General features: G+C 43.9%; 1 protein-coding gene across 2 annotated transcripts; it reads right to left on the bottom strand.

Moving 5' to 3' along the window:
• Window positions 1-1,062: 1,062 nt before the first annotated feature.
• LOC113022757 (RNA-binding protein Musashi homolog 1-like) lies at window positions 1,063-23,012 on the bottom strand. 2 transcript variants are annotated; one of them, XM_026168517.2, is made up of 14 exons: window positions 22,848-23,012; window positions 22,268-22,308; window positions 21,401-21,482; window positions 21,177-21,261; window positions 13,514-13,555; window positions 12,960-13,052; window positions 6,135-6,183; window positions 5,544-5,626; window positions 5,263-5,380; window positions 3,988-4,068; window positions 3,328-3,384; window positions 2,101-2,163; window positions 1,737-1,891; window positions 1,063-1,604 (listed from the first exon to the last, which is right to left on the bottom strand). In XM_026168517.2, exons 1-14 carry the CDS (start codon window positions 22,910-22,912, stop codon window positions 1,563-1,565), a joined length of 1,056 nt encoding a protein of 351 aa, XP_026024302.1. In that variant the 5' UTR covers window positions 22,913-23,012; the 3' UTR covers window positions 1,063-1,562. The 2 variants fall into 2 exon arrangements, with proteins under 2 accessions (XP_026024302.1, XP_080158068.1); XM_080301942.1 differs by lacking the exons at window positions 12,960-13,052; window positions 13,514-13,555 and having other exon boundaries at window positions 22,848-23,011.
• Window positions 23,013-27,867: the final 4,855 nt, after the last annotated feature.

Genomic DNA, 27,867 nt, shown 5'->3' with positions numbered 1-27,867 from the left:
CGAAAGTAGTTCCATATTACACCTTGATGTATGCGCACAAACACTCACTCGCACGCACGCACGCACACACGCAGACGCAATCACATGCACCTTCAATAGTGATAAGAGGAAAGAACATGATCGTGATTTTTCTACAACTGCTTCTCTGAGAATGTCCTTCATTTGTTTGTCACGGTGGAGAACACCGCATAAAAGAATTTTCTTAAAAGAATTAAAATAAACAAAAACATTAAGAAGAGAAACGCGCAAAAAAAAAAATATATAATATTTTCAAAAATCAGGAAGTGAAGTCAAGTCCCGAATCGCCAGAAACCCCTTATTTCTCCTGTTTTAAAGTTGTTAATCATCCAAAGTCCCATCGTGGTTTCATAAACTGTTTTCCACGAAGACGCAAGAGACAAATTCGCTTATTTTTTTCTCTCTCTTTTTTTTTTGAAAGACTTAAATCAAACAAACAAAAATATGACCTGGTAACAAACAAACAAAAATGTGTCAACTGAAAAAAAATATGTCAGACAAGCTCGTGGAAGTTTATTCGCCAACAGCTATCCTGGATAGCGTTGCGCTGAAGTGACGCTAGAGTGGACTGCCCCACAGTGTACACATAATGGCGTATGCATACCCATAAAAGTAGTGAGATGACCGCAGAGAGTAGTAAATGACATCCAGTCAAATTGCTGTTAACCCTTTTCCAAACCAACCAATGACATGCCAGCCGGTTCAGTGACCCCTCCCTCCCACACCCATCCCACACCCACCCTACCTCACCCAATGTCTATTTACAATATTTTACAGGAAGACATAAAAACATTGCTTTAAAACCAATTACAGAATAAAATACCTTACAGATTATTATGTCAATATTAATAACAATATTACAAAGGTTTTTTTTTGTTTGTTTTTAGAGACTACCAAAATATACATTTAACTTTTGTTGTTGTTGTTGGTTGTTGTTTTTTTTCCCTCCATGTTTCTGTGAGACTCGAGTTAAAAAAAGGACTGTGTTGGATTTGTTCTTCCTTTGTTAAAAACGGCTTTGAGACCCATCTCATCTCGCACAGCTTTCTTTTTTTTGCCTTCTTTCTGCTTCTGTTAACATCAGCACGACAGCTGGGAAGGATTCACGATGGAAGTGAAGTTTAAAATGACGATAATAAAAACTCAAAATAGTTGTCTGTGTCTTTGTCAACGGTGACAAATGTTTCCTCGGAGATTTTTTTTTTTTTTTTTTTTTTTTTGCAGTTTCTTTTTCTCAGCTTCAAAAGGAAAAAAATGGATAACTGAGGGGGGAGAGGGGGTGGGCTCTAGTTATTAGACTACATGATGAGGACAAAAGAGGAGAAAACAGGGAAGTTATGTTGAAGTGAGATTAGTACAGCAGAAACAAGAGTTCTGGATTTAAAAAGATATTCAGTCGGTGGGCGGAGCCATATGGAGCCAGGAGAGCCCGGTAAAGAGCCGGTGGCCGGCCAATCAGGTTGTGCCATCAGTGGGCAGTCAGCATTGTGATTGGCTCATCAGCAGAGGAGACGCCCTCCCATCCCTCGGTGACCTGAGACTTCTCAGTGGTAGCCATTAGTGAAGGCAGTAGCAATCAGAGGACCCTGAGGACACACACATACACACACATAGAGGCAAAGATGAATACACTTCTAGCAGCTTTGTCAACACACGTGTGCATTCATGCATGCATGTAAGTCTGAGTTGGTGGGTGAGGAAGGGAGCATGTGACCTACCCCTATACCATGGCTGAACCCTGTGCTGGGGGCGGGGCTAGCTGCACTGATGTAGCTGCTGACTCCTGAGTCCTGATTGGCTGCAGCGTACAGGTCAGCCATTGGTCCAGGGCTGCTGGTGCCCAGGAAGCCAGCTGTGCGTGAAGGGGTGGAGCCTGAGAGCCAGGAGAGTCTTAAACACTGGAGGGTTTTCTCTCTCACACACACACACACATAGAAACATGCACATGTCTAAAAATATTCCTTTATTTCTCCAACCAGGCCATCACGCACGCGCTCATTGTGAGTAAGGCGAGCATGCAAATTTGTAAACATGCACACACTCCTGCTGTTCACACTCTTTCGCAGACAAACAGGGACATACCTCTAACTACCGCGGCGGCTGCTGCAGCTGCTGCCATTGGTCCGTATGCAGTCAGGGGAATGGCTGAGGATTACACAACAAACAAAACTGTCACACAACACGTATGTCATGATCTACAGCTCAGTGTGGCTGAACAGAGAGCTGACCCAGAGATCTGACATGTCATTTAAATACCACTGGTGTAAGGTTTAATGATCCAACATCCTATAGCATCTGGCTTGATGCATTAAATAAGATACAAAATGATGGCTAAAATCAAAGAGGATGGCGTTTCCAAGTAAAAATGTAAGTACAGCTCAGAGCCACTAGATGTCAGTGTAAAGGCGCAGCTGCTTGTAGATCGGCTGCATGCACAACACATCCAAAGGCTAAAAGTATTTACCGGCAGAGTTAGGAGCAACCTAAAAGCTTTTAGCCCAATATATCATCATATCTTGTCACCTCTGTCAGAAGTAGTCTTCAAAGAAAAATGGAACTCGTTAGATCGTTTAGTGTACATCCATAAATCGCTCCATCAATTTCCTTAACTGCTTATCCAGTTGAAGGTTGATGGGAGGCTGTAGCCCACCCAAGATGAGTTTAGGCAAGACGCATGGTAGACCCGGGGTAGGTCACTGGTCAGTGGGTTCGAAAAGAGAGACAGACAATCACACACTTTTACATTCACACCTATGGCCAATCACAGATTAACCTAACATGCATGTCTTTGGACTGTGGGAGGAGACAGCATGCAAACTCCGCACAGAATCCAGCCGGCCAGGAGGTCTGAGCCAGAAACCTTCTTACTATAACAGTGCTAACCAATACCTGGGGGTTCATATTTTATGGTGCTTAAGGGAAAAAGACATTTTAAGGCGACCTCCACAGTAGCTTCGCAAAAACAACCGATATGTTCACAGAAACTACTTAAAGTTTGATTCTTGAAAAGTCTTACAAGGTCGTTTGCATTACCTTTGAACCCTATTTCTACCTGCTGCTGGATTGCCTCACGTGTACATAGGCGGACTATTTCTTAAATCAAAAATTAAATCTAAATCTGATTTTAAAAGTAAAAGTAAACAGGTTTGTTTTTTGGGTTATGCTGCTTTTGTTTTTGAAGAAGTATCCCAGTGATTCAGGGTTACTGCATTTAGTAAAGATGGTCTTCGTGGTTTAACTTGGGTTTCTGCTGCTAAAGAGCTTCGGGTTTTCTTTTTAGGTTCTCAGAGGGGTTGCGGCAACACTCACCTGCCAGCTCAGGAGGGTGGGATGATGTCAGGAGGGGGGTCCTCTCTAAATGGAATTCTAGAAACAGAGAAGATCCAGAGAGAGAAAAATGTCTTTGTAAATAGTCGCCATCCACCAGCCATACTACAAAGGCACACACGCACACAGAGACAATGTCAACACAGATGCACGAGCACAGAAAGTAAAAACAAAAGAGAACAAAACAAAAAAAGAAAACCTACTGTAAGGACAGGCAGGAAGGTGGGAGCAAAGGAAAAGGAGGGGCGATACGGCCAATTGAATGGGGCTTACATAAGCAGATCAAATAAACAAAGAAGAATATAAGAGGAAGAAGGTCTAATATCACAAATGAAAGGCAAAAAACATCAGTAACTAACATTCGAAACAGAAGACAGTGTTTCAGAAAGTGCAGAGGGTTTAAGTTACAGACAAGAGCACTTTAAAATCACACTTGCTGCAGCTGAAATGAAGGCGGCATGACACGCGAATCTGAGCGCGCACATGAACCTCTAGCCACGTGGCCGTTGCTGTTCATACATGTTTCGCCTCGCACTGTTAAAAACTGTCAGCATGCTGCAGCCTGTAGCCTTTAGCCTTTACTCTGTCCCTGTCTGCAGGCCTAAAGAGAGTCAGTGAGCTGTGTGGCTTATGCAGACGTACCTGGGAACTGGTAGGTGTATCCGGGCGCGATACCAGAGTAACTGCGGCTGGTGTAGGTAGCAGTCTGAAAACCCGGGTAGCCTGTTGGAGAGAGAAAGAGAGAGAGGATTAATTGACTGTATAAAGGAGCATGATGGCGAACTCAGAAAATGAGTTTTAGGGGAGGCTGCTTGGTGTGTGAGCAGAAATCACGATGAGTACACACAGGCAGATCTAGCCATCTGATCTATCCAGGTTTATTTTTGGAACCACCTCAAGAGTGCAGTCATACATTCACCTGCTGCAGTGGCAGTTAGCTAAGCGATCTCCTATAAGCTAATTTCCTCTGCTCTTGTACAACAGAGTGCAGCTACGAAGGAGTTACAGTAAAGATGGCTATTATTAACTACTGAGTGATTTAAGGTCATTTATTTGATTTTGCTTTCCCTCATCCGGGGTTCATTTTAATCAACCTCGGAATATTTCGAAATTTAAGGCGACGCTCCGGACACTTGGTGATCCAGGCATACACATTAGCTTAACGTCTGCGGGAAATGGGGTCATTAGAGATGAATTACACATGAGCCAGACCTAGTAGTATGAGTCACTGACATTTACAGGCCCTTACTGAGATTATGTATTACGATCTGAAATTTGCCAGTAGAGGGCATCAAACAACCACAAACTACAGCTGATGTAGCTCTCGGTTTTGATTTCTCAATGAGGATCTCTTCATACTGTATTTTTACTCCAGCGTGTGGAGCCCTTCAGTCCGTGACCTCTAAACATTCGATACATCACAGAGAATAACGTCATTGAAAGCAGGCGTTTAGCTTACGTAGCCTAAATATTTCTGAACGGAGGGTGCACCTACAATATGACATTTCTTAATTTTTAAAGCAGCTCCTTCAGTGTGAATGAGGAAACCTAAGAAATGCGTTCAAATTGCTGAGCTATTCCCAGTTAAATTAATGCACAGAAGACATTTTCAAGGCACTACTGAAATTTGAGTCAATATTGTGATTTGGTTCCTTTTCTGTTATTTCTGATCAGCAACACATACAGAAATATGTCTCGTTTCGGTGTTTTTCCACATTCTAGATGTCTGAGTTTATTCTACTGTTACTTTTTTTGAGTATTTTTAGAATAAGTACAATCTAAAACTAAGCTACACACACATACTTGCATAATCTATTATTTCTGTCTTCGTAAAGAAAAATGGTGTCAGTCAGTGCTAGCACTTGATTAACAGTGATTTTTTCAGATACTGCATTTGCTGTTTGTTTAATACTTTACCTAACATGCCAATGCCCAGCATAAAAGCGTCCATCCCGTAGGGCATCACCCTGGAACGGCCTCTGGCTGAGCCTGTCGGCGTCATCACCTCCTTGGGCTGGGCTTTCTTGCACTCCACCTGAAGCAAAGAAAACAGGGAGTTAGTAAAAAAAAACTACTGAAATAAAGACACTCAACAGTTACGCCACATGATTCGGTCTGGCAGTTGGGACACTGGGAACAAATCCCTACACCACCGAGTAAACCACGCTCTAAATATTTTTTACAGCTCACGTCCGTACCATTTTGTTGTTGATCTCATGGAAGTGGATCTCACACACTTTCTCAACCACATCTTCATTCTCAAAGGTAACAAAACCAAAACCTGGAAAAGAGCGAGAGAAAAAAACTCTTAAAGAAACCCTTGTAACATTTGAGCAACATTTGAAAGCATGTTGAATTTTCCACCTTTACACGGGCTCTGGATATGAGTGGTTATAATGAGATGGAAGAACGAGCACAGTTATCAGAAAACATGTGATCACTTTAATGTCTCCCTTTTGTAACGTGCAACCCAAAGAGCTGAGGCCAACCTCACAGGTCTTGCTTGTCAATTAAGGTGTTAGCATCATGGAGGAGAGGGGGGATAGGGCGTGGCTAACTCCACCCTGCTCCTTTCTTTCTCCCCCCTTCCCCACTTGTCTTAACTTAGATCCTGACTTTGTATAAACAGAAGTAGGCGAGAGCGAGGAAAGACAACGTTAAGAAAAATTTGTTTGTTTGAATTTTTTTTTAGCTAGATCACCAGAGCTAATGACTCCATCGTGGTCCCACTTAAGCGTATCAACATAATGCGGGCGGGTGCACATTTGAGTATAACTCTGGGTACGCACCTCTATGTCTGTTGGTTGTTTTGTCAAACATGAGCATGGCATCATCGACCTGTGAGAACAAAGCACAGAATAGATGAGCTCGGACATCTTAACACGCGCGCGCGCGTGCACATCATTACACAGCATGGGGTGCCATTGTCCCTCTTTAGCATCGGAGTAAGAGGAGAAAACAGATGGAGAGGGTGGAGGGCAGAGACTTGGGCGGGGTGACAGGTGACAAAGGAGAGAAGAAAAAAAGAATGGAAGGGTGAGAGGGGAAGAGAGCGACGGGGAAAACAGGGGGAAAGAGGGCGCCGTGTAAAAAATTAAAATGAAATGCAATATATCAGCGGTAAAAAAGAGGCGCTGAATGTTTCCCATTCTTCGCTCTGCCTCCAGGACGGAGGCAGAGTTCTTACAAACTCTGTCCCGCTCTCGCCCTTCTTTTGCTTTCGTTTGTTCACCCTCGCTGTCTTTCTTTCCCTCTCTGCAAAGTTTACCATTCCCATGGAGACCATGCAAAGAATTTCAATTAGAAGAATTCACCCCCCCCCCCCCCCCCCCCCACAAGCACATACACCCACTCCAGCTCATTTCAATGGCTGGAGAGAAAAGAAGAAGGGCTGATAAATAATGCTGTGATGAATAACAGCAATAAGAAGATTGAAAAAAGTTAAAAGTCTTGATGGCAGGTAGGAAGCCTGCCAGTGAGCATTCTGGATTATAGAGTAGAGAACGAAGTGAGCTGAGGTTTTTGTCAACACGCTCTCCTTTTATTCTACTTCTCCCTCCACTTTCCTTTTTGCACTCACTCCACTGCCCTATTCATATTCCACCTCCTCCCCCCCTTTTTTTTTTATCCCATTCCCTCCCTCCCTGCTTCGTCCTTCACTGGCAGGAAAGTTAGCAGCTTCTGACGGCATAAGGAGACACACGGAGAAGCCAAGGCCTGGGATCAAGGTGGAAGTAAAAACTTTCACATTTTCAGTCTTTAGCAGCAAAACAACAGAGACACATGAGCGTGACTGCATGGACAGCTTCAACATTATATCATGATTATTTCAAGAAAACAACAATATATTTAAAAAGAAGACTGAACGTCGTATCGACGCTCGCAGCTTGCAGGCGGCAGCATTTGTAAGTGTAAGTAAATGAAGAGCATTTACCAACCTTCTTTTCCAATGAGCTGCTGTCACTGATGATACACTTCCTAATTACAAGTGTGAATCTATTGAAACAAGGTGCCAGCAGCAGCTGCAGGAGCGTTACAGTGCAATGGTAGTGAGTGACACAGCAGTATATACAGTGACACAGCAGAAATTCAAACGTGAGCACAAAACTAGCCCAGGTTGTGCTTTCCCTGGGACATTTAAGTAAAACTATAAAATAACTGCGTCGTGCTTTAGTTTAACAGTAACTACAGTAACTTAACCTTGCAACTTGTCAGCAGCCTGCACAGTATTGTCACACAATAAAGATGAAAGTGTTTTCTACCTGTTGTTTCTCAGGGTCGAGCTTTCTAATCAGCTGCTTAAAGCCCTGCTCTAACACCGTGTAACCGCATCAGTAATTTCCATCCGCCGTTCGCTCTTCCTGTCATATGGAGAGTGCTCTAGCATGCTCGGTTGAGTCATTTGTTTACTGTTGGGTCCCACATCACGGGCTGCTAGTATCTCCTGCTTCATAGCCTGCTTTGTACTCAAGGGTGTGTTTTTGCCATGTTTGTTATTTCCACCTTTAGTGGGTCAAATTTTCTCACATTTTTTCAAAGTACCGTGCTTTGCTTGGAGGGTGCTGCAGCAGCTGCTTTTCTAGCTACCACTCTTGCTGTCAGACATGCCTGGGCCTGTCTCCTTGCTGCTTGCACTGGGGACAATATGGCGTTGCTGTAGCATGTATGATATCGCGATATGATGTTTTTATATCAGTAAAAATAACCATATTATCGGGACGATGATATAATATGCCAAAGCCCTACCACATGGCTATTTTCATTAGGCAGCGCGTGCTGAAACCCAAACCAGTGTAACCTGAGTGCCTGAGGCCTCTGGGTAGGCAGGTCATTTGATTTCTAAAACGTATCTCAGATGAAAAACACACATGCACGCCTTCTCGTCTGATTGAGATCAAGCCTGTGCAAGTGTTTGCACCAACGAAAGTGAAAAATGATATATGCAAAGAGGATCAAGGTTGCGTCTACAGCCCTCCTCACTCTCATCCTTGTTAACATATAGCATGGGACACACACACGCAAACACACACAGAGCTCCCCCCTGTGCTCGTCTTGCTGTCCTTCATTCAGTTTTTATCCTGCAACCCCCTCCTCCTCCTCCCTTCCCCTCTCCTTTCCTCTCCCCCTCATGTCTTCCAGCCTTCCGGTCATCCAGACTCAATGACACAGCAGAGAGCCAGGGAAGAGGACAGCAAGTAGACAGCTGCAGGCCAACATGTTATCATAAGAGTAGAGTTACACTCACAGCTAGTCCTCCTGTTAGCATTAGCAACATCTATTCTGGAAGAGATTAGCAAACCCTGCCAGCCAGAGGAGATTTTAAGTATTGGAAACAGAAAAAAAATTACAGATAATAAGCAGTATAGTAGTGCAAACATGGTTCTGCTAATTGTCCTCCATGAGAACAGAAAGATCTGCAGACTGTGGCCACACACCAGCCCCCCTCGCCTTTGCCAAAACCAATAAGGAGAAGATCTCACGATGTCCACTGCCCAGGGTGCTGTAAGACAATCTGATTGGATAGCTGTGAGTTCTGAGATTGACTTAGCAGCAGCTCTATCGCTAACTACTCAGCATGCATGCAGAGCCGAAGTAAACTTAAGGTCATATTCTCATAGTTCTGACATTCTCAGATGTACAGAGAACGAGGGTCAGCCGAGATCTCGAGCTGCTTCCCGAGAGCGGCATTAAAAATAACCACTTTTTAGTGAAGCGTACCGCTATTGTACTGAAGAACAAGTGTTTGCTGACAAGTCCATTACACTTTTCTGCCAGATTATGAAAGGTGGCATTCACATTTTTTTCCCCGCCGTCTCCTCACATCTCCCTCCCTCGTTTCATTCTCGCTCGCTCTCTCCGGCCATCTCTCTCTAAACAGGCCAGCAGACAAAGTGTTCAGTCAAGCCTTCTAATCGCCAGCTCACATGGGTGAGTGGAGTCCCAACTTTTCCCGTCTGCCCTGTCCATGCTGCTTTTTTCATCCTATCCGCTCCTTCGTTTGCTTGCTAACCTACTCTCTGGGTTTACTCAAAAATGAAGATTTGAAATCATCGGGCTTTTCGTGTAGGATACAGAGAGGCAGGGTAAACAGGCATGAAAACAGAGATTTCCTTTGGATTAAACCTAATTGATTGTACGCCCAAAATGCCTGAAATGCTAATGCCTGAAATGTTAAACACACTTCTGTGTGTGGACAGATCTTATATTCAGCTTTGGCCAAAAAAAAAAAAAAAAAAAGAGCCACATGAGCTTGAGGGAAATTACAAGACCCTCATTTCAGACTTCTAATCGAAACATGGCTGCTGCAGTCTCATTGGCCTGGGAACATTTAGCAAGAGGCCCTCAGATTTTTTCAACTAGGAAATCACATGTAAACAAAAGCCTCTGACTCCTCAGGTTGGCCCAGAACACCTGACGCGTCAACAACCGAGCAGCCACCCTAGTCCAAGTAGTGAAGTTTATCTAGGTGTTCTTAGAGGCTTGCTAAAAAACAACAACAACTTCGGCACATATCAAAGACTTGCATAAGATGCAGAGTGCATTCTGTGTTTTCCTTGCAAGGCGGTACCACAGTATGAAAATAAACAGGACACTGAGTCCTGCTCCAACCAAACCTGCACCTTGTAACCAGGCTCAGATAATAAACAAGAAATACCTCCCGCTCAGCAGGAATGCACTGTGGGATCGCCGCTATCCACGATACAGCTTTGGTCTCACGTGTCCAAACAGTCCAAATATTCCCTCATCCTGCGGAGGGAGTGTTGTCTTAGATATGAGTGTCTGTAATCACCGGGGAGAAATGATTCGGCACACAGACTGCAAACAGCCATTTTAAGCGAGTGCACCGAGGAGAAACGTGTCACATGTCACAACAGCCACCTGAATCGGTGCCACGGGTCACACGCTCGCAAATCCAGGTCTTCCGTGAGCACGCGGGCCGGAATTAAACGGCGTTCTTTAAATTTGAACCAGTACCTGAAATACAGTAATACCTCAAGCATGAGTCAGAGGCCAACTGAGAGAAAACACAGGCAGACACGAGGCAGAAGGAGCTTCGTGCTGTTAATTTCTTCCAACCCATTAGGCCCACATCCTGAAGCAATGCTCATTTTCAGACTGTCCTGCTCACCAACGGCGGCAGAGGCGCACACTTAATGTTTGTGACAACTGGATTGCCGGCTGTGAGCCTCGCTCTCCGTCTGCATGGGCACAAATGCATGCAAGCTCACATCCACGACGATGCCACTGTCACACTTTCACGAGCACGCCCGTCTTTCCATTCATGCAAATACACACTTCTCGCACATTTTTTTTTAAAGGAAACGCACAAAAAAAGCACTGGATTATAGCGGGACAATGGGCGAAGGCAGGTCACCACGGCAACAAGCTGAGAGCGACTAGAGCAGGGTGTGTGTTTGTGTGTGTGAGATGGGAGGGTGTCTGAAGTACTGATTTTGGGTAAGGTGGGGGGGCTGTTACAGGAGCAGCTGTTGCATTTGATTAGTTAATACTGAAAAGGCTGATCTCCATTCGCGCACACAGTAGTTTGCTAAAAACTAACCCAACATGCCACGCTTTATGGATAATTTAACACACTTATTTCTCATCAGATTGGTCCTTTTTCCCCCCCTTTAATAATCACTTTTGCCCCTCACTACTATCTCAGCATTCCTCCTTCCCTCTGCCCTTCAACCTTTTTCTGAGTTCCCCTCCCACTCTCTCTCCACGGGGGGTTTCTTCTTCCCTTTCAGTCCCCTGCCATCTCCCTCTCCCTCTTCCCCTCCTGCTTTTTTTTTTTTAACCTCCCTCTACCCCCGGCCACTCATCTGTCTCCACAGCATGTGTTTGCCTTTCACCAAATTTCTTTCAAAAGAGCTAAGCAGGCCAAATGCAGAAGCCAGAAATGCTAATATGTGATCAGAAAAGAGCAAAAACAGCCAACAACAGAGATAAACTAACAAACTAAGTCATGCTAAAGCTGACGGAGCAGAACCACCGATGACCACACAGCATTTTCTTTGTTTCCCCTCTTTGATATTTGCACTCTTTAGAGAAACCCACTCTGAGGACTTCTGAAGAAGCTAGCTAAGGTTAAAAGGATGTATAACAGCGCAGCATTTGTTTCTTTCACTTTCACTGCGTGCCTTCGTTTCACTTTTTCTCCTAAAATAGGTCTGCTTTCTCTTTTTAAGGTGTCTCGACTTGAACCGAAAAACGGACATGCTTAAAACAAAAGCCATAAAAGTTTTTTTTTTCTCTGTGGAAAAAAAACGTTTAAAAGGAAAGTTAAAAAAAACTTTTAGCTGGACAGAGTCAGTAGATGAATATAATCTATCAAAGGCATGCAGTCCATTAGAGCAGCCAAGCCCAACCAGAGGTACCCCAGGGTGTGCTTATGCAGCTACCAGAAGGTACACGGACAGATTGCGGGCAAGCTGAAGTAATTTGATACAATTTTTATCAAGTAATTTGATCAAAGTACTGTAACACCTGAACACAACAATTCCCCACTTATAGTGTGAAAACTTGTTAGAAGCTAACAGTAAGCTTGAAAACCACTGAAAAATGATTCACTTCAAAAATAACTGATTGAAATGTTTCTGTACTTTATTAAATTGTGAACTAAAAGTAGATGAAACACCTTAACGCTCATAAATTGTAAAAAGTTTAAAGTGTTGGCTAATGGAATGGAATTGTTAGGCTAATCGAAAAGCTAATTCTTCCTTAAAACTAAGAGAGGAGCTGCAAGCAGCCAAATGCTGACAAAATATTAGCATCCACCTTAAGAAATCTGGGTTAAAAGTAGAAGATGTAAACACCACACACCCACACGATACAATACTATCACAATATCTCACTCATGATAAGATATTAAGCTTTTGTAGTAACATATATTGTGATTTATCACCCTTTTTTCAACTACAAATTATGTCCTCAAGACAGCCAATATCTGTTTTATCCAATAAGATAAAGTTATCTCACTTCAGTTATTAATGTCAAGCACACCAACACCGTCACTTAAACCTGCCACAAATGTTGCCATAAGTCATAATGTTGCAGTTATATACAATCTGTTTCTGATAAAACAGCAATAAACTGTGATAAATTTTAAAAAAAATCACATATCGTCTGCTGCCTGCACACACTTAACCATTACATTTGTGCTCAGCAGCCATCCTGTTCTGCAGAATACAAACAGCTGACAGCCAGTTGAGTCGACGCAATCTGTCTGTATTTATAAATTAAATAGCAATTATCTGCAAATGTCTAAAAACCTCTCTGAGAGTGATTCCAGTCAGTCCCAGTCAGAGTGCAACTGCTTGCAAAAAGGTCGCCCCCTATTATCAGGTGAGATGATAATGATTTATTAAAAAATTGATATGTGTTGTCCCTTTATTGATACAATATAGCTTTGCAACATATCTATCTATCAACTGCCACTTAAAAACCACTAAAATGCTCATATATCTAATATGATGGGTATTATCTGTGAAGGGTAAGTCAAGGTCAGACCAAGGTTGAGCAGCAGCAGTCCAGCTGAAAGACAGCTTTTCAGAGTGAAGGCTTAAGCATGATGGTTGCAAGTATTTAGTAGGTTTGTGCATTTTTTTTACCTTTCCAAACTGGTCAAAATATTGCTTCACATCTTCGATGGTGGTATTGACTGACAGTCCTCCGACAAAGATCTTCTTTGTCCTGGTCACCAGCTAACAGCGCAGAAGGAAAAGAAGAAGAAGGTATCTTTTATCACTAACAACATTAGGTCTGTGCTAGCTGCCTGCGATAAAGACACTTTGTGTTGGTTGGCGTTTGTCTAATCTCAAAGGTTGCTTAAAGCTCTTCTTGGAATTCAGACTAATTGATGTCAATTTAAGGCCTCTGAGGCGTGTGCATGCGAGCAGCATGTGTGCAGGTGAATAATCGGCGCAAGCATCCATTTAGGTGTGAGCCAGAAAATGCATGTGTGTGCGTGTGTGCACGTATACAGGCGGCAGTGCAGGAGCCTGTGTACACAGGGTCATGGTGTCAGGCTGGACAAGTGGATTGTAGCTCCAATTAGATCATGTGCCTGAGTCTAATCCCAGCCAACCAGGGCTCCCTTATTAGGGGTGACACATGACATCATCTCCACTCCTCCTTGCTGTTAACTCCTTCAGGGTGCACTCACCTTGGGCTGAGCCCGGCGGGGAAACGCCACCTTTGGGTCGATCTGTAGGGAAAAGATGAGTCATGATGAGTTTTTGTTGTCGTTTTTTAAGTGATAAATCAATACATTTGATTTGTTTATAAAAAATATATATATAGATATCAATGCTGTACTCTTTCTGTTGTAACAGAAACAGGCAGCAAATGCATAAATAATCTACGACTGGTCATCAGGAAACATATAATCAACTACATTTGCCAAAAAGACATTTACAAGCTGCACACCTTCTACACGTTACTACATGTTCTGCTCCGTACTATTATGTTTGGGGTCAATTAGACCACAGAGATGTCTAATTCACACTCTGTTCCAATAACAGACTTATTAAGGATTTGGGAGCAGTAAGGCTACAAAGGAAGTACCATCATACTAATAACAGACACGGCATAAGCAAGTTTGGATCGCTGGCAACCATAAACACAAGTTATCCAGCCTCAAACGTGTCATTGAATGGTTGGGGGACTGGAAATGCACATAATATATATATAGGAAAGCGATATTAAAATATATCTGACATTTGATTTTTTTTTTTCCCAGCAATGATACCGAATCTCTACCTGCTCTGGTTTTGTTGCTCAAAAGTTCCTGTTCAAAAAACCGCTGCGCACGTCAATGAATTATCACCCTGTTAACTAACTAGAATTTGTTACAACACAGAGCCTCTAAGTCTGGACTACAGGTCCAGAAATAGATCGTATGCTAATCCGCGAATATGTATAGTAGACCCTTGTTTATGCAAGCCCCCGAAAATCCAAACACGGCAGCTAAACAAACACGCATAGTTAACAAAATACACAGTGAGACAGGAATATGTACTTTCTCTGAATTGTGTGTTGAGACACGACTAAATGCATCTTCGCCACAAACTACACAGAGCGGGGCAGTCTTGAATCCAAAATGAGCATCTAAGATTCTGAATATATCACACATAGATTTTTTTTTTTCTAAATCTCACAAATCCTGACAAGCTCCATTTTGGATTAGCTCGATTTGACTGTATCCATATTCCTCCCCACTGGAATGTCTCAGCATTGGTCAAGGTTACAGATAAAATTAGAAGTAAATGAGCTTTGAATGAGCTGGCCTTTAATAATGCTAAATATGCAAAGCTCGGCCTGGCATTTTAAATTTGTGCGGAATCTCGTGTTATTCTCACTCAAACCGACGAGTGAGATGATTTTTAGGTCACAGGACCTTGTAGTGTATTATGGTCTTAGAGTTTCATCTTTGTTCTAATAATTGGATGTGTGAAGCGAAACCCCTCGTGTCTCCCACAGCCGCTATCAGAGGTATTGAATTGATATTGGCAGTAAAAAGTGCCCTGTGAAATAGCTTAAAATAATTAGTTCTAATGTGAACAATACGCACGACACAAAGGAGGGTGTTCGTTCAATATTCAAACAATCCTTTCATCTCGCCCCTGTGATAATTCCCTGCTTCTGATGACAAATCTACTGACACATATATCCTTCGAGGACCTTTAAGTGCTTCACATTTGCCGCCGCTTCGAGAGCACAGCGCTGTGTAACTAAGATGCAGCTGCAGCGTCCTTGGAAGGGATTGCAGAGGGACTTTACACCTTAAAGTGGGACACAAAGATGAGAAGAGCCATGTCACCTCCAGCTGGTCAGCGCACAAAGACTAAGGTGACAAGGACGCACGAAGCCACCAGCGACTATCCGCTACAACCGAGCGCGCTCACAAACAATGACAACACAGCATTTCTGTGTCAGTGTGGACCAAATGTGACATTACAGTGTTACAGATGTGTGCGTTTGCCCGCTACATGATTCAGCTTTTTTAGCCATTTTTATTTAAATGTGTCACAAATAATACTGACTTATAAACTGAACATCGGGTCACTGCCGTGATCAAGCACGATGAACATGAGTAAGAGAATTCATTTTACTCACACCGCGCATTCACACCCAGCATGGCAGCATTTGACCTTGTTCAATAAAAATGTTTTTAAAATAATTAAACATCTTTTTTGTGGCGTCTATGTTTGAAATGTATTTAATGAGAGAAGATATGTATAAACTTAGAGTTAATATCAAAGCTTTTCTTCACATCATTCCAGCCCAAATACTGCAAACTCAGATGCATCAATTTCTACACACTAGTTTCACTGTTTACTAAAAACAATAGAGTTATAGTACAACTGTACTACTGGAAAGAAACTCATTTATATTACAGCGCAATATAATTATCACAATTAAACAACTCCAAGCGTCTGTAACATCCTAATGACATCACCGGTTGGCGTACGTGGGCAAAATGTCCGTTGTTCCTCTTGGCACTGAAGTGCTGAGAGGTCACTGCCTCGGGCTTTCTGTTCAGCCCACCTGCCTTGTACTGTTTTAACACGACAAGAGGGCAGGAGCTGCCTTGAGGCGATCATGTGGCAGAGCATGAGCTGAGAATGACAGCGGTCAGACATCTAACACGAGCCACATTGTCCATTGTTATCACCATTGTAAACACACGAAGAAAAAAACATCAGTTTCTATAAGCTAGTTGTAAACAAGCACTAATGTCCAAGTCTTTTTTTTTATTCATCCAGCAGCATGTTGATTAGTTAAGTTTTCTCGGAAACCGCCTTTCTTTTAAGAAGTGTGAAATCAGTATGTTTGCATGACTCAATTCAATTCAACTGTATTTACATAGCACCAAATCACCATTACAGTCATCTCAAATTACTTTATGATGTAAAATAATAGAGAGAAATCGCCAAGAGGACCCTCGCACCTATGAGCAAGCACTTGTTGACAGTGGGAAGGAAAAACTCCCCTTTAACAGGAAGAAGCCTCCAGCAGAACCAGGCTCTAGAAGGGGCAATTATCTGACGCGACCAATTGGGGGTGAGGGGTTGAAGACGGGACACAAATTATGATTTTTTATGGGCTAATTAAATACCTAAGAAATCAAGATATGTGATCACACTGATGTAGCAGTCTTGCTAATAAATTTTAGGATCAGATTACCCATCATACTTCACATTTTTACAAATTAACAGTATTGTTACAGCTAGTAAATTATCAGAAGCTCTTCAAAATACTGAAGGTTACCAGCTAGGCTACGTTAGGCCTAATGTAATATCTGTAGCAGTGCTACTACAGCTACTGTCATGCCATGCTGTTAAAAAAAAATCGTTCCACTTCAGTGAAGTAACAGAATATATCTAACATGTAATTTCTACATCTGGCAGTACTCAGAGGGAGGCAATAATAAAAATGAAAACTAAAGCATCTATCAGAGTGGCGGATTAGCCTCAAGGAAGACAGATAGGCCACAAAGCAAAAAGTGAAATGACTTAGCCAGGTCACTGTTTGCAACACTCAGAAATAGCTCTTCGGTGGCTTGACATTTGAAAAGAAGCTCGGCCACGTAGCGTTCCCAATCATACTGGTGAAAGCGTAACTACTCAAGAAAAATGTGAAAACCTTTCTAGAAAGAAAAAAAAAGGTGCTTTTCCCAGACTTGACAGACAAGAGTTATAACTGAGTGTTCATGAACTGGTCTAACATCCTGCTTCATGACATCCAACCTCCGCTCATTCTAAGCAGCATAGTGACAGCAGAGCCTGCAGTATGATTTTAGTGGTTTTAGCTTTTAAGACTACTCTAATCTACGACCAATAGTCACCTCGCAGGGCGCGGCGTGTCCACCAGTGTTACAAACTGGAAAACAAAAATCAAAGCATAAATAAATTTTGAAAAAAAATTTAAAAAATGCCAAACCAGTAGATGCGTACGTGTAAAGGTGAGAGAGCACAGAGAGAAAGAGAAGGCATTCATTTGGAAAACAGAGTCAGCCCATGAGAAAGCGGGCCTGTCCAGTGTGGTGGTGCAGTGGGGCAGTCCCAGCAGGCAGCCCCTCTGATTTCATTAATTAACAGGACAAAGAGTACAAAACAGATGGGCCCGTAGAGGAACTGGGGCTCCCGTGCTACCCCCACAGGCACACATACATATACACTTACACACACACATTCACAAGCACCCAAACAATGCAGCGAGAGTGGAAACGCTAACACGAGGATACAAAGTGACATACGTGCAAAGTTCATAGGTGAAAACACAAGCATATACACACAGACATTCAAGCTCTGATACACTGGCCGAGTTTCCAAGACATTCTCGCAAGAAAAGGGCAACCACGTTGATAAAAAGACACCACGGGCTACCGTCATTATGACAAAATAATCAATATGAGCTTAACAAAAGCTATAAACACCCAAGGACACGAAAGGGGCTGACATGTCAATACATGCACACAGTGTAAGAGGGAGACTTGGTTTGGGCTCAGGCCAGCCGGGTCAATCTGCACAGCTGAAGAATGGCACAGTAATTAGTTAACGAAGCTCACTAATGAGGTCCTCCAACCTAACCCCGTCCCTACCGCTTGTAACCCTCTATGTGAGCGCCTAACCCGTGTGGCTGCTGTGCTCGGTTGTGTTTACTGTTGGGGTGGGGGTTTGTGTACATTTAACATGACAAGAGAGCTCTCTCGCTCCACCTTCAGAGCTGCTCCAAGCTTTATCCCGGATCTGATGTCGTGCACGGACCTCAGGAGCCCAATCCAGTTTGTTTCATTCAATCCGATTAGTTGCTTTACAGATCCATACTAATTACAGCACAGTGCCTTCCCTTCTCTCCTATTCTTCACCTTCTCCATCCCCCTTCTCCTTGTTTCGTGCACGTCAGCATTAACAGCTAATCTTCCAATCAGGAGCGAGCAGCCCATCCTGGCATTTAAACTCTCCACTAACCAGGTGTTAGACCACTAGCAACTGCAGACTATGGGGCCTGTGGCCCACAGTGGCTGCTGCTAACATATGTCATGGGCTACAGATGAAAGCGGCTATATTAGCACAATGCTGACGACTTCTTTAGCCTCGCAGACAAGTCGCGCTAAAAGCAGCAATTTCCACCTACTATATAAAACACCTTGAAAAGGACATTCCAGCTTACTTGCGCTAAAAACAAATCACATAAAATAAAAATAATCAGTGTGTTTCTTATCTGTCTGTGCCTTCTATTAAAAATGTTTTCAGTAACCTGTATTCAGCACTACACTGGGCTTTTTAGGGGGTCGTTTTGAGAGACAGAGTTCCCTGTGAAGAAATAGCAAATGCCAAATAATCACACTAATCACCAAAAACCATAATTCACCACCACAATTTTTAAAAAATCTGAAATCACCGCACAGAGGGAGCGAGAAGTGGTCTCTTTTCAGAGAATATCTGGCCTCGTCTTTTACTTCTTCCCGTAACCGGTTCCAGTGAAGCATTTTCTCCAAGAAAACAAATACCAGTTGTGCCCTTCTTCTCCGGCCAGGGAAATACAGCAGCACACCAATGCCCCGAGGCCACACTCTGCCCCCGACAGGAAATCTAACCTCGAACCAAAACAACAACCTCGACAGACCCTCTCACTGAACACAACAGACAGCCTTATTGCATTATAACTGAACAATTACAACAGTTCACTTCATATTTTAACCTGTGACTTTCATTTTCCGAGGGCAGCTAGCACGATGTAACAGGACTGTAAATGTTTAATACCGCTTCTAACCAAGCAGCGTGGACCTTGCACCGGTTAGTTTGCACCTGACTTCTCACCCTGTGCATTTTCTCCTTTTCACATCGCCCGTCCCCGCTTCATGCCTTTCACATATTTTCTCGCAAACCAAAGCTCAGCATAACAAGGCATACACATCACAGCATCAAATATTCTTCCTCGTGCCTGTGAGGAATGCCTCTTTCACGTCTCAGGCTGATCAAACAATACAGTGGAGAGGGAGACTCCAGGTGTGATGCAAAAACGTTCTCTCAAATATGTTTTGTGTAGCGTTTCGAGAATTAAGCTACAAGCAAGGCAAGAAAAAAGAAAATACATCCCAATTTGGCAAATATGAGATTTGCAACAAATAAATTCTGGGCTCAAATTTCCAAAAATGGAACAACAAAATGGCAACCATACCCCCCATTTAAAACGCCTTGTTGGATAAATGGTACCATGGCACGCTTCCCCCCGCAGACTGCTGCCACAACAACCTGAGCAACCCAGCCTTGCATTTGAGTCATTAACATTATTATTGTTTAGCCTTATGCCGTATTTTGGTTTATAATAGGGCAACGCCTAACCCCACCAGTGGCCTGCCAAGCTGAGCTACCAGAGGCGTCCAAAACCAGCGTTCACATCCCACACACACACAAATACAGAGGGTCTGGCTCTCAAAGGCTCTGGCAGCACCTAGTTTTAAGAGGTAACATGACTCACTGAGTAATATTTTGCAGCTTCTTAGAACCTACTTCCAAGCAAGGTGAAAAAGGAATAATAAAAAAATATATATGGAGAGATTACCAGCAGCAGCGCTCATTTTGTAATAAATATCAGGACCTCCAGCAGTGGTGCTTGAAGGTCTGATTATTTCACGAAACTGCATCTTTAAACTTTCTAAATTATGAAGAGTCTCACTTAAAAAAACAAACATGATATCATAATCTTGCGTACTTATAAATGCCCGACAAAACTTGACACCATCTTTGTGCCACCCAATCAACCAAACCTTAAGTCAATGCAAAATAGCTGAGAAGTTGTTATGGAGACATAAATCCCACTGGGCTGTGCAGTTACAGCACCGTCTCCTGAGGCTGGCGTCACCCCCAGCAACAGGCCTGCTCCAACAAACTAACCAACTCTACCTTTCCTCTGCCCCTGGGCCCTGCTGACTTTCTGTGCCACCGATTTTCACTCTCAAATGATCCTATTGTGTGTGTGGTTAGGAAAGACAACAAGCTGACAAAGACACACCCAGTCCCCAATCCTACAACCAATCTGCATTACCCAGACAGAGGCATTCACACTTTAATAGATATTCAAATGTGGGCCTCGGATTCTCACCAAAACAAACCAAAGAGATTCGCACTCGTGCCCAAGTCACTGTCTCTCGCAAAAATATGGATTACCTGAACACAAGGGTGCTGCCTGTCCTCTGGTTTGGTGAGTGGTTTGTGAAATTTGCCCACATTTGTTTTTTCATGTTTAAGCAGTGTAGGAGGGGGAAATCACAGAGACACACACTCACAAATCTCGGAGTTACATCACTATTTAAATTCAGCTGCTCTGACCCCACAGTCTTCCTTCTCCCTGCCATCAGTTTTGGAATCCACTCCCACAATTCTTGCCACCCCCCAAAAACTCTGAGAGCTGCCACTAAAAAAAACTTATCACTTGCTATTTCCTATGAAAAAAAGAAGAAGGGGAAAAACTTGTGAACTCTCTACTGTGCATAAAAACCTGTGAGGGTTTTTGCAAAGGGGCTCCCACCCCATTCAGGTCCCCAGGTAACCATGGCAATGAAGACCAAGAAAGAACGCTTTCATGTTGGCGCCCTGAACCAGGATTTGGAGGGGGAAATGAGCAAAAGAGGAGAGGAGGAGGAGGGGTGTGGGCTCCAAAATGCACTCCTCAACTTTACAAGCCATAGGGTTGGAGGTAAAATGCACCGAGAGAGAGAGAAGGGGTGGGGGGTGGGGGGGAAGAAACAGGCTACACACTCCCAGAGTAAGAAAAGTTGCCCAAGTTGTACCATCCACTTCAAAAGTTTAAGAACTCACCGTTTTAGAATCCAGCTCGTGTCTGTTTTGTGCCAAAACCTTTTCCACACCGGCTTGTTCTGTGTATGTTACAAAGCCGAACCCTCTGTAAAACGCGGGGGGGGAGAAAGCACACGCAAGTGACAAAATCAGAATGCAAACTCACGACAGCTCTCATGGAAAAGCATGGAAGAGCATGAGGCATCCGGTGATAGGACGGCGGAGCGCACACGCCTCCTTCTTACCTCGACCGCTTGGTAACGGGATCCCGCATCACCATGCACTCCTTCACCTCGCCGAATTTGCAGAAGTACTCCTTCAAGCCCTCTGCAAAGACACCGGGGAGACACTGTTAAAGGGGAAGGGAATGAGAGAAGGACTTCTCTCTAAACAGGGCCCTGGTGTGCTGTGCAGTGGCTGAAGCGAGACAATGGGGGTCGGGCGGACCACGTTGTGTTTGTGTGCGTGTGTCCTGCCGAGGTTTATACACCGGGCTCTCTTTGGCCATTCAGCACAACCAGCCCCATTAGGCCCTGCGGACCACAAACAAAGCTACACACTTGGTGACGCTCGCTGTTTTGACACAGCAGCAGCAGAAGCAGCAGCAGTGGAGATAATAACACGGGCCGTCGCAACAAGACTAAACTGTGCCCGTGCGTCAGCCTGCGCTCACGGCTCTTCGAATAAATGAATGAATTGAGCGGAGTGCTACCAATAAGGAAAACAACAACACTAGCGTGGCCCATGATGACGAGCCCAACTTCCAGCTTTAACGCTGATTAATCGATCACTTTTGTGTTTTTTTCCTTTTTTTCTACTCTGAATGCCCTCCTCGGGTTATTAAGAGTGTAACGAGTGCACAGGAAAGGAAGGCAGACAAGTCGTCGTGTGCGCACGATTAATCTTCTGCGTCTCCCGACTCTAAACCTAGAGCTTGATCCTTAATGAATAGGAGGCTTTGATTTGAACTGTTCACCGCGTTTCTCCTTAAAACTTCAAGAAGCCTCGCAGGTTATCGCCACAGCTATTATTAGAGCAAACGTTATATTTAAAAAGGAGTAAACAGGAGGCTTTCATCCAGACTTATTAAAGTAGCGTGCGGGACAGCTCACCTTGTGTTGTCTGCCAACTCAGACCCCCGATGAACATTTTGCTGAATGAGAGAAACAGAAGCTGTAAGTCACAGATTTTTTTTCTCAAAGCGTCTTTTAAGCACAACACATGCACATTCGTGGAGTGAAGGGGGGGATCTGGAGGATCTGTGCGTAATATAGCATCAATAAAGTAAGAAGAAAGCATCGGCCATGTTGCGAAGTCACCAATCGGCCAGTCGGGCCGTTATAATCCCCTAGAGGAGGAGGAGGAGGAAAAAAAGGAGAGGATTTTCCAGATGATGGAAGAGAAGTTACAATGTGGCCTTCTGGTGGAAAAGCGAGAAAAATAAACAAACAAGAGGAGGGGAGGGAGAGAGAAATAACAGGCGGAAAGCAAGCGGTGCGTCTGCGTCTCCTCCGCTGAGTCTATCCATCCCACACATAGAGAGAGAGACACACACACATAACACACACAGCGTGCTTGTCTTTTGTCTCGGCGCGGCTTCGCTCCCCGCACTGAACTCAACTTAAGTCCAAGGTGAACTCAAACCGGGCCGAGAGGCGAGCGAAACACGGGCGCACGGACTCGGGCTGTTACCAGGGGTCGTGGGGGGAGTTGTCCGTGCCGGAGGACAGGCTGCTCTGGCTCCCTTCCGTATCCATTCTGCTCTCCGCTGGTATATTCCCGCACTGTGAGGCGAGGAGAGGCAGTGAAGCTCCACTGCTGCTGCTGCTGCTGCTGCTCCAGACTCAGGGGCGGGCAAGCACGATGGGAGGAGGGGAGGAGGAGGAGGGGTCGGGGAGAGGGGAAGGGGGGAGGGGGCAGCAGAGGTGGGGGTGGGGTGGTTTAAAAAAGAAAAAAAGAGGAGGGGTGAGCGAGGAAGCGCACAGATGCATATACGCTCACAGACAGACTCCGCCTCTACCTCCTTTTCCCGTAGCCTACCCGGGGCCTCGGACCTCCCCTCCTGCGCGCATTGCCTGCCTTTTATTCATGCTGCCAGTGGCGCTCTCTGTGTAGTGTTTCCCCGCCGTTCTCGTCATTGGTTGAATCACAACAGCGTGGCCCATTAATACCCTCCTGGATGTCTTGAAATGTTCGGACGAGAGAACGATTCAATAAATAAACATTTCAAAGACAAGGATCTGATTTAGGACTCACAGGTTTTGTGTGCTAAAACTGTTTTTTTATTGTTGTTGTTTTTTTTTAATTTGCTTGTTAGGTCTCTGTTAGGTCTCTGTCACTCATTAGTAATCTCTTCATATCAGCAAGGTTTGGGCTGCTCTACAGGAAGACATAATGGAAAAAAATGGCTTCCTGTGGTGCCAGGTTAGGCCTCAGGTGACATGAAGCATCTGTAACCAGGATACAGTTTGTGAAACAGCCATCGCTGACTGGAAGCTGCTCTTTTATTTTCATATTGCATATGTCAGCGAGGTCCTGCTTTCTATCTGTGTTATATATTGGTTCTCACACGTGATCTCACTGAGTCATAATTAAATGTGATCATATATGATCTGATTTAAACTTGGGCCTACGATGTCAGGATGTTATTTGATCTTATATATAATGTAATCAGTGCCATAGTGATGTATCATGTGATATTATACAATGTAATGCAATTTTATTAATGTGATGTAATGTATACTGATTGATAGGTGAAGTGGATAACCTTCATCATGTCATTTCAGGCTGCTGAACCAACAGCACACTCCAACCATACTAATTGGACAGGAATGGCTCAGGGAACACTTAAGGCAGAGGTGTCAAAAATAAGGCCTGGGGACCAGAATCAGCCCGACAAAGAGTCCAGTCTGGTCCACTGGATGACTTTACAAATTGTGAAGGAGGGCTTAAATTTTGGGGTTTTTAAATGTATTTTTAATAAGTTTTCCAGCTTTTTCTGATGAAGTCCTCCCATTCATATCACACCTTATCATATCACTTCCTTATTTTTCAATTGGATAAAACAATCCTTTGAAGCGGAAGCCAGAAGTGCCGTTATAAAACTACAGAAATTTCTATATTTTTTTTACAATATGTCCAAAATAAAATGATATTGTCTGTTTCAGTTTTATAATTACAGGGCAGTTTGGTCAACGAGCTAACAACATTTATTTTTCTGGAATTTTACACATTTATTTCTTACAGTTTAAGCCCAAACAGTGACACATTTCTTTCATTGACTAGAGCAGCATTTCTAGTCTGGAATCCCTGACTTAAGGTATGAACTGACCCGACTCCTGAAACCTCTGAATTCAATCCCAAAATGCCACCACAGCAAACAAGGATGCCCTCCAAACATCCCAGCTCCAGACACCAGGGGATATTCCTCAGATCGATGACCGAACACTGCTTTTTTTATCAGCACGAGAAAAAATGAGACAATATTGGGCGAGTGGTTTTAATGTTGTGCGTCATCCGTGTGTGCATCTCTTTTATGCAATGTAATGTTGAATGTCTTGTCCTAGTTCATTTGTATTGTTGTCATTAACCTTGTCCTCACAATCATTAGTCTTTTAAACCATCATGAAGTCCCTCTTTTCGAATTACCCTCCATCCTCATTCACCCTTAGTCCACTTGTTCCCTTCAACCTAGCACCCACAGCCATCCCTCCCATCAAATCAAGCATTGCCTGTTTGCATTCTTCACCCTTCATCAATTCTTCATCCAGTTACCCAATCACAGTACTACCCTCATCTAAAGTTAACCCTACCTAACCACCTTCTCTCTGTCTTACTACATGACAGGCCACCCTAACCAGCTAAGTGGAAGATTAGCAGCTTTACTTCTAAGTCAGCCTTTCTCTTGGCCGCGGTCAGCCTGGTCAGCTGAGGCAGTTTCGTCACATACCTCAGCTGCTCCGGCCAAAGTGAAACAAGTGTAGCGCTCACAAAGGAGCGTGAAGTGCACTTGTTTTCACTCACCACATTAAAACTCAGACACTGGAAACTAAAAGTTAACAGCATGCTGCTGTCAAAGCTACGGACCCAGGTTGTTTTGTTGAGCTTTATTGGCCGAGATTAAAAATACTACAAACAATAATAATCCATAAATACTATTTTTTCTGTCAACTCCGATCACATCAGCAAGCAATCCCTTGTCTCTGTGTGTGTGCTGCAAGTTAGAGGACAGACTGAGCAATGATCAAACACAACCCTGCACCTGACTAAAAAGTGTTCAGTCATGAAGAGTTAACTTTTCCCACCACCGCATGATGATCTGTGCATGTGCTGGTTCTGAGATGGGCCGCGGGGGGTTTGTGTGTGTGTGGCAGTGGTTGTGGGTGGGGGGGTGGGGGGGGGGGGGTGTTGAGTCAGTGAGGAGAGGCAGGTCAGGGGGAGGGTGTGACTGGCCTGGCGGACCATAGCGAGGGAACAGTATGTAGGACAGGGCCTTGCACTAGCTAACCTATCCTGGCTGGAGCCGTGGTTGGGTGTACTGAATTTCTGCATGCATGATCAATGGCAGTGAATAAAAAAAAGAGAGAGAGAGGAGAAAGACAGCAGCGTGGGGGAGGGGAAGGAACAAGTTGGAGCAACATGAAAAGATATAGAGAGGTTAAAGGGAAAAAAGTTCTGGTTTTACCTGAACTGTTGTGATATTGAAGCGTGCTGTTTCTCTAAGCGATTATTATTTAAAGACAAGAAATACAATGAGAGAACTGTTGGGAAACAGATTTTTGTAGCCTGAGAAACTTTGACTAAGTTGTTTTATGGGCTTAAGCAACAGCTTTGGCAGATTTTAGTGTGTGTGAAAGCAAAATTTGCACAGTTATGTGTGTGAGTGTATGTGCCTGGGTAAGTGTATGAGAAAGGTTTTCAGTGCATTCATTCCACGTCTCATTTTGGCTTTTGCTCTATGCATCTTCATCCCTCTGTCTCCTTGTCACAGAAGTTTGTCCAATCCTTGGCCTTTGTTTCCTTGACTGCATCTGACCCAGAGTAAGATTCCATTGTTGGTGAGTGAACTTTGACCTCTCGGGGCCTGGGACCTACTCTACGCCACCCTCCAGGCAGCTCCAAAGGGCGAGGCGAGAAGTGGCGTCGAGAGAATGGTGCTAGAGAGCCAGGTTCTGATCATCTGAAAAGCTAGTGGGGGAGCCTCGGTGGACAGTTTTTCAGAGCCAGGAGCCGTCATTTGAATGTGACGCAAAATGTAAACAAGTAGTTCCAGGAAGACATCATTGAGTTAAACGTAGTCAATGGATAATGAAAAGGGATGAAAATGGAGTGTTTGTACAAGCAATAAGAAAAAAAAAAAAGAAAGAAAAAAAGAAAATCCTTTAAGGCGGAAGCCAGGAGGCCATTTTAAAGCGCTCCATTTGCTGTGGGTGTTTTTTCCACCTGGCAGGTGGCGAGCTGAAGAAATCATTACATGAGAGAGAGGAGAAGGGAGGAAACGAGCACACCTGTGCTTGTGCCAGGAGCCCCACCTCTTCTCCAATCACAATCCCTGCATCCCCCAGGGGAAGGTGTGGCAAAGGAAGAGACAAAGGGAGGAGTGAAAGGCAGAGGAAGGAAGAGATTGCGGGGGAGATTTACATGCCTCTCTTAACAGTTGACTGAGGGTTGAGTTAACCTTTTATTAATCAAACGCACACAAAACAAACTGGACTGGGGGTTCTGGGGAGACTTCCAAAGGTGGCTGCGGGCTTCCTGTAAGCACCAACACACCACAAACTATTTACCTTGATGACTATTTCTGTCTGACAGCCACATGAGTGTAAGCAGCGGCGGAAATCTGCACTGTAATACCACACAGACAGTTGGGCAGACGAATGCAGGAACAGTACACTCACACACACAAGCTGCACAAAGGCTTCTGCCTACACATCAGCAGAGACCTAACACTTAAAGACAGATTGTCAATACTGCACTCGCCACCATGGAAATTGGTCGGGGAATCACAGTTTGTTAAAGGACTGTCTATCCATCACTGCTGCCCTGAGTGCTTTATTAACTTGCGGATAACTAATTATCTGCTATCTCTTGTCACATCTACAAAGCCTTGCTCAGCATTGCATTAAATCACCACATCCGCTAGGTCAAAAATTAGATCTTTATTTAAATGCAATGCATAATACCTTTTTAAAAAATGCATTAAAGTAGGTTCTCACCTACAGGGAAACAACAGCGAGTGTTTACGAAGGTAGCTGTGATGATGAAGGTGTTTATTTATATTTACAGTACACGCTCCATCCTACATGTTTTCACCCTGACCTTTTTCAGGGGTTGAGATGATGTCACAGAGTAATTGCTGGAAATGACATAATGACACAGATGGAGTCACGACCATCTCTGAGAACATCGTTGTGCTGACCTAAACTAAGAGGACCGTGTGGTGACTCATCTCTTTTCTTTATAACATGGTGTTTAACACATGATGGATTTCGCACCAGGGCCTTGGAGAGCAACAACGGATGGAAAGATGGAAAAAAATCAAAACAAGAAAGGGAGAGTGAACATGAGAAATACAAATAAGATGGGTTAGAGGTAGTGTGTGTGTGTGTGTGTGTGTGTGTGTGTGTGTGTGTGTGTGTGTGTGTGTGTGTGTGTGTGTAGATTTGGAAGAGAGAGAGATGGATGGATGTAGCTGGATGTTGTTGTTGGGGGT

The sequence above is a fragment of the Astatotilapia calliptera genome, chromosome 5 (genome assembly GCF_964374335.1).
Source record: "Astatotilapia calliptera chromosome 5, fAstCal68.1, whole genome shotgun sequence".
Lineage (NCBI taxonomy): Eukaryota > Metazoa > Chordata > Actinopteri > Cichliformes > Cichlidae > Astatotilapia > Astatotilapia calliptera.
This window is presented reverse-complemented; position numbering and strand designations above follow the sequence as displayed.

Excerpts from the sequence above, each read along its gene's own strand:
- LOC113022757 (XM_026168517.2), bottom strand. The coding sequence starts at position 22,912 with ATGGATACGGAAGGGAGCCAGAGCAGCCTGTCCTCCGGCACGGACAAC. Across the intron at positions 6,184-12,959 it reads ATTTTGACCAGTTTGGAAAG|GTCGATGATGCCATGCTCAT; the intron begins GTAAAAAAAATG and ends TTGTTCTCACAG. Across the intron at positions 1,605-1,736 it reads GGTTCAGCCATGGTATAGGG|GGTCCTCTGATTGCTACTGC; the intron begins GTAGGTCACATG and ends GTGTGTCCTCAG.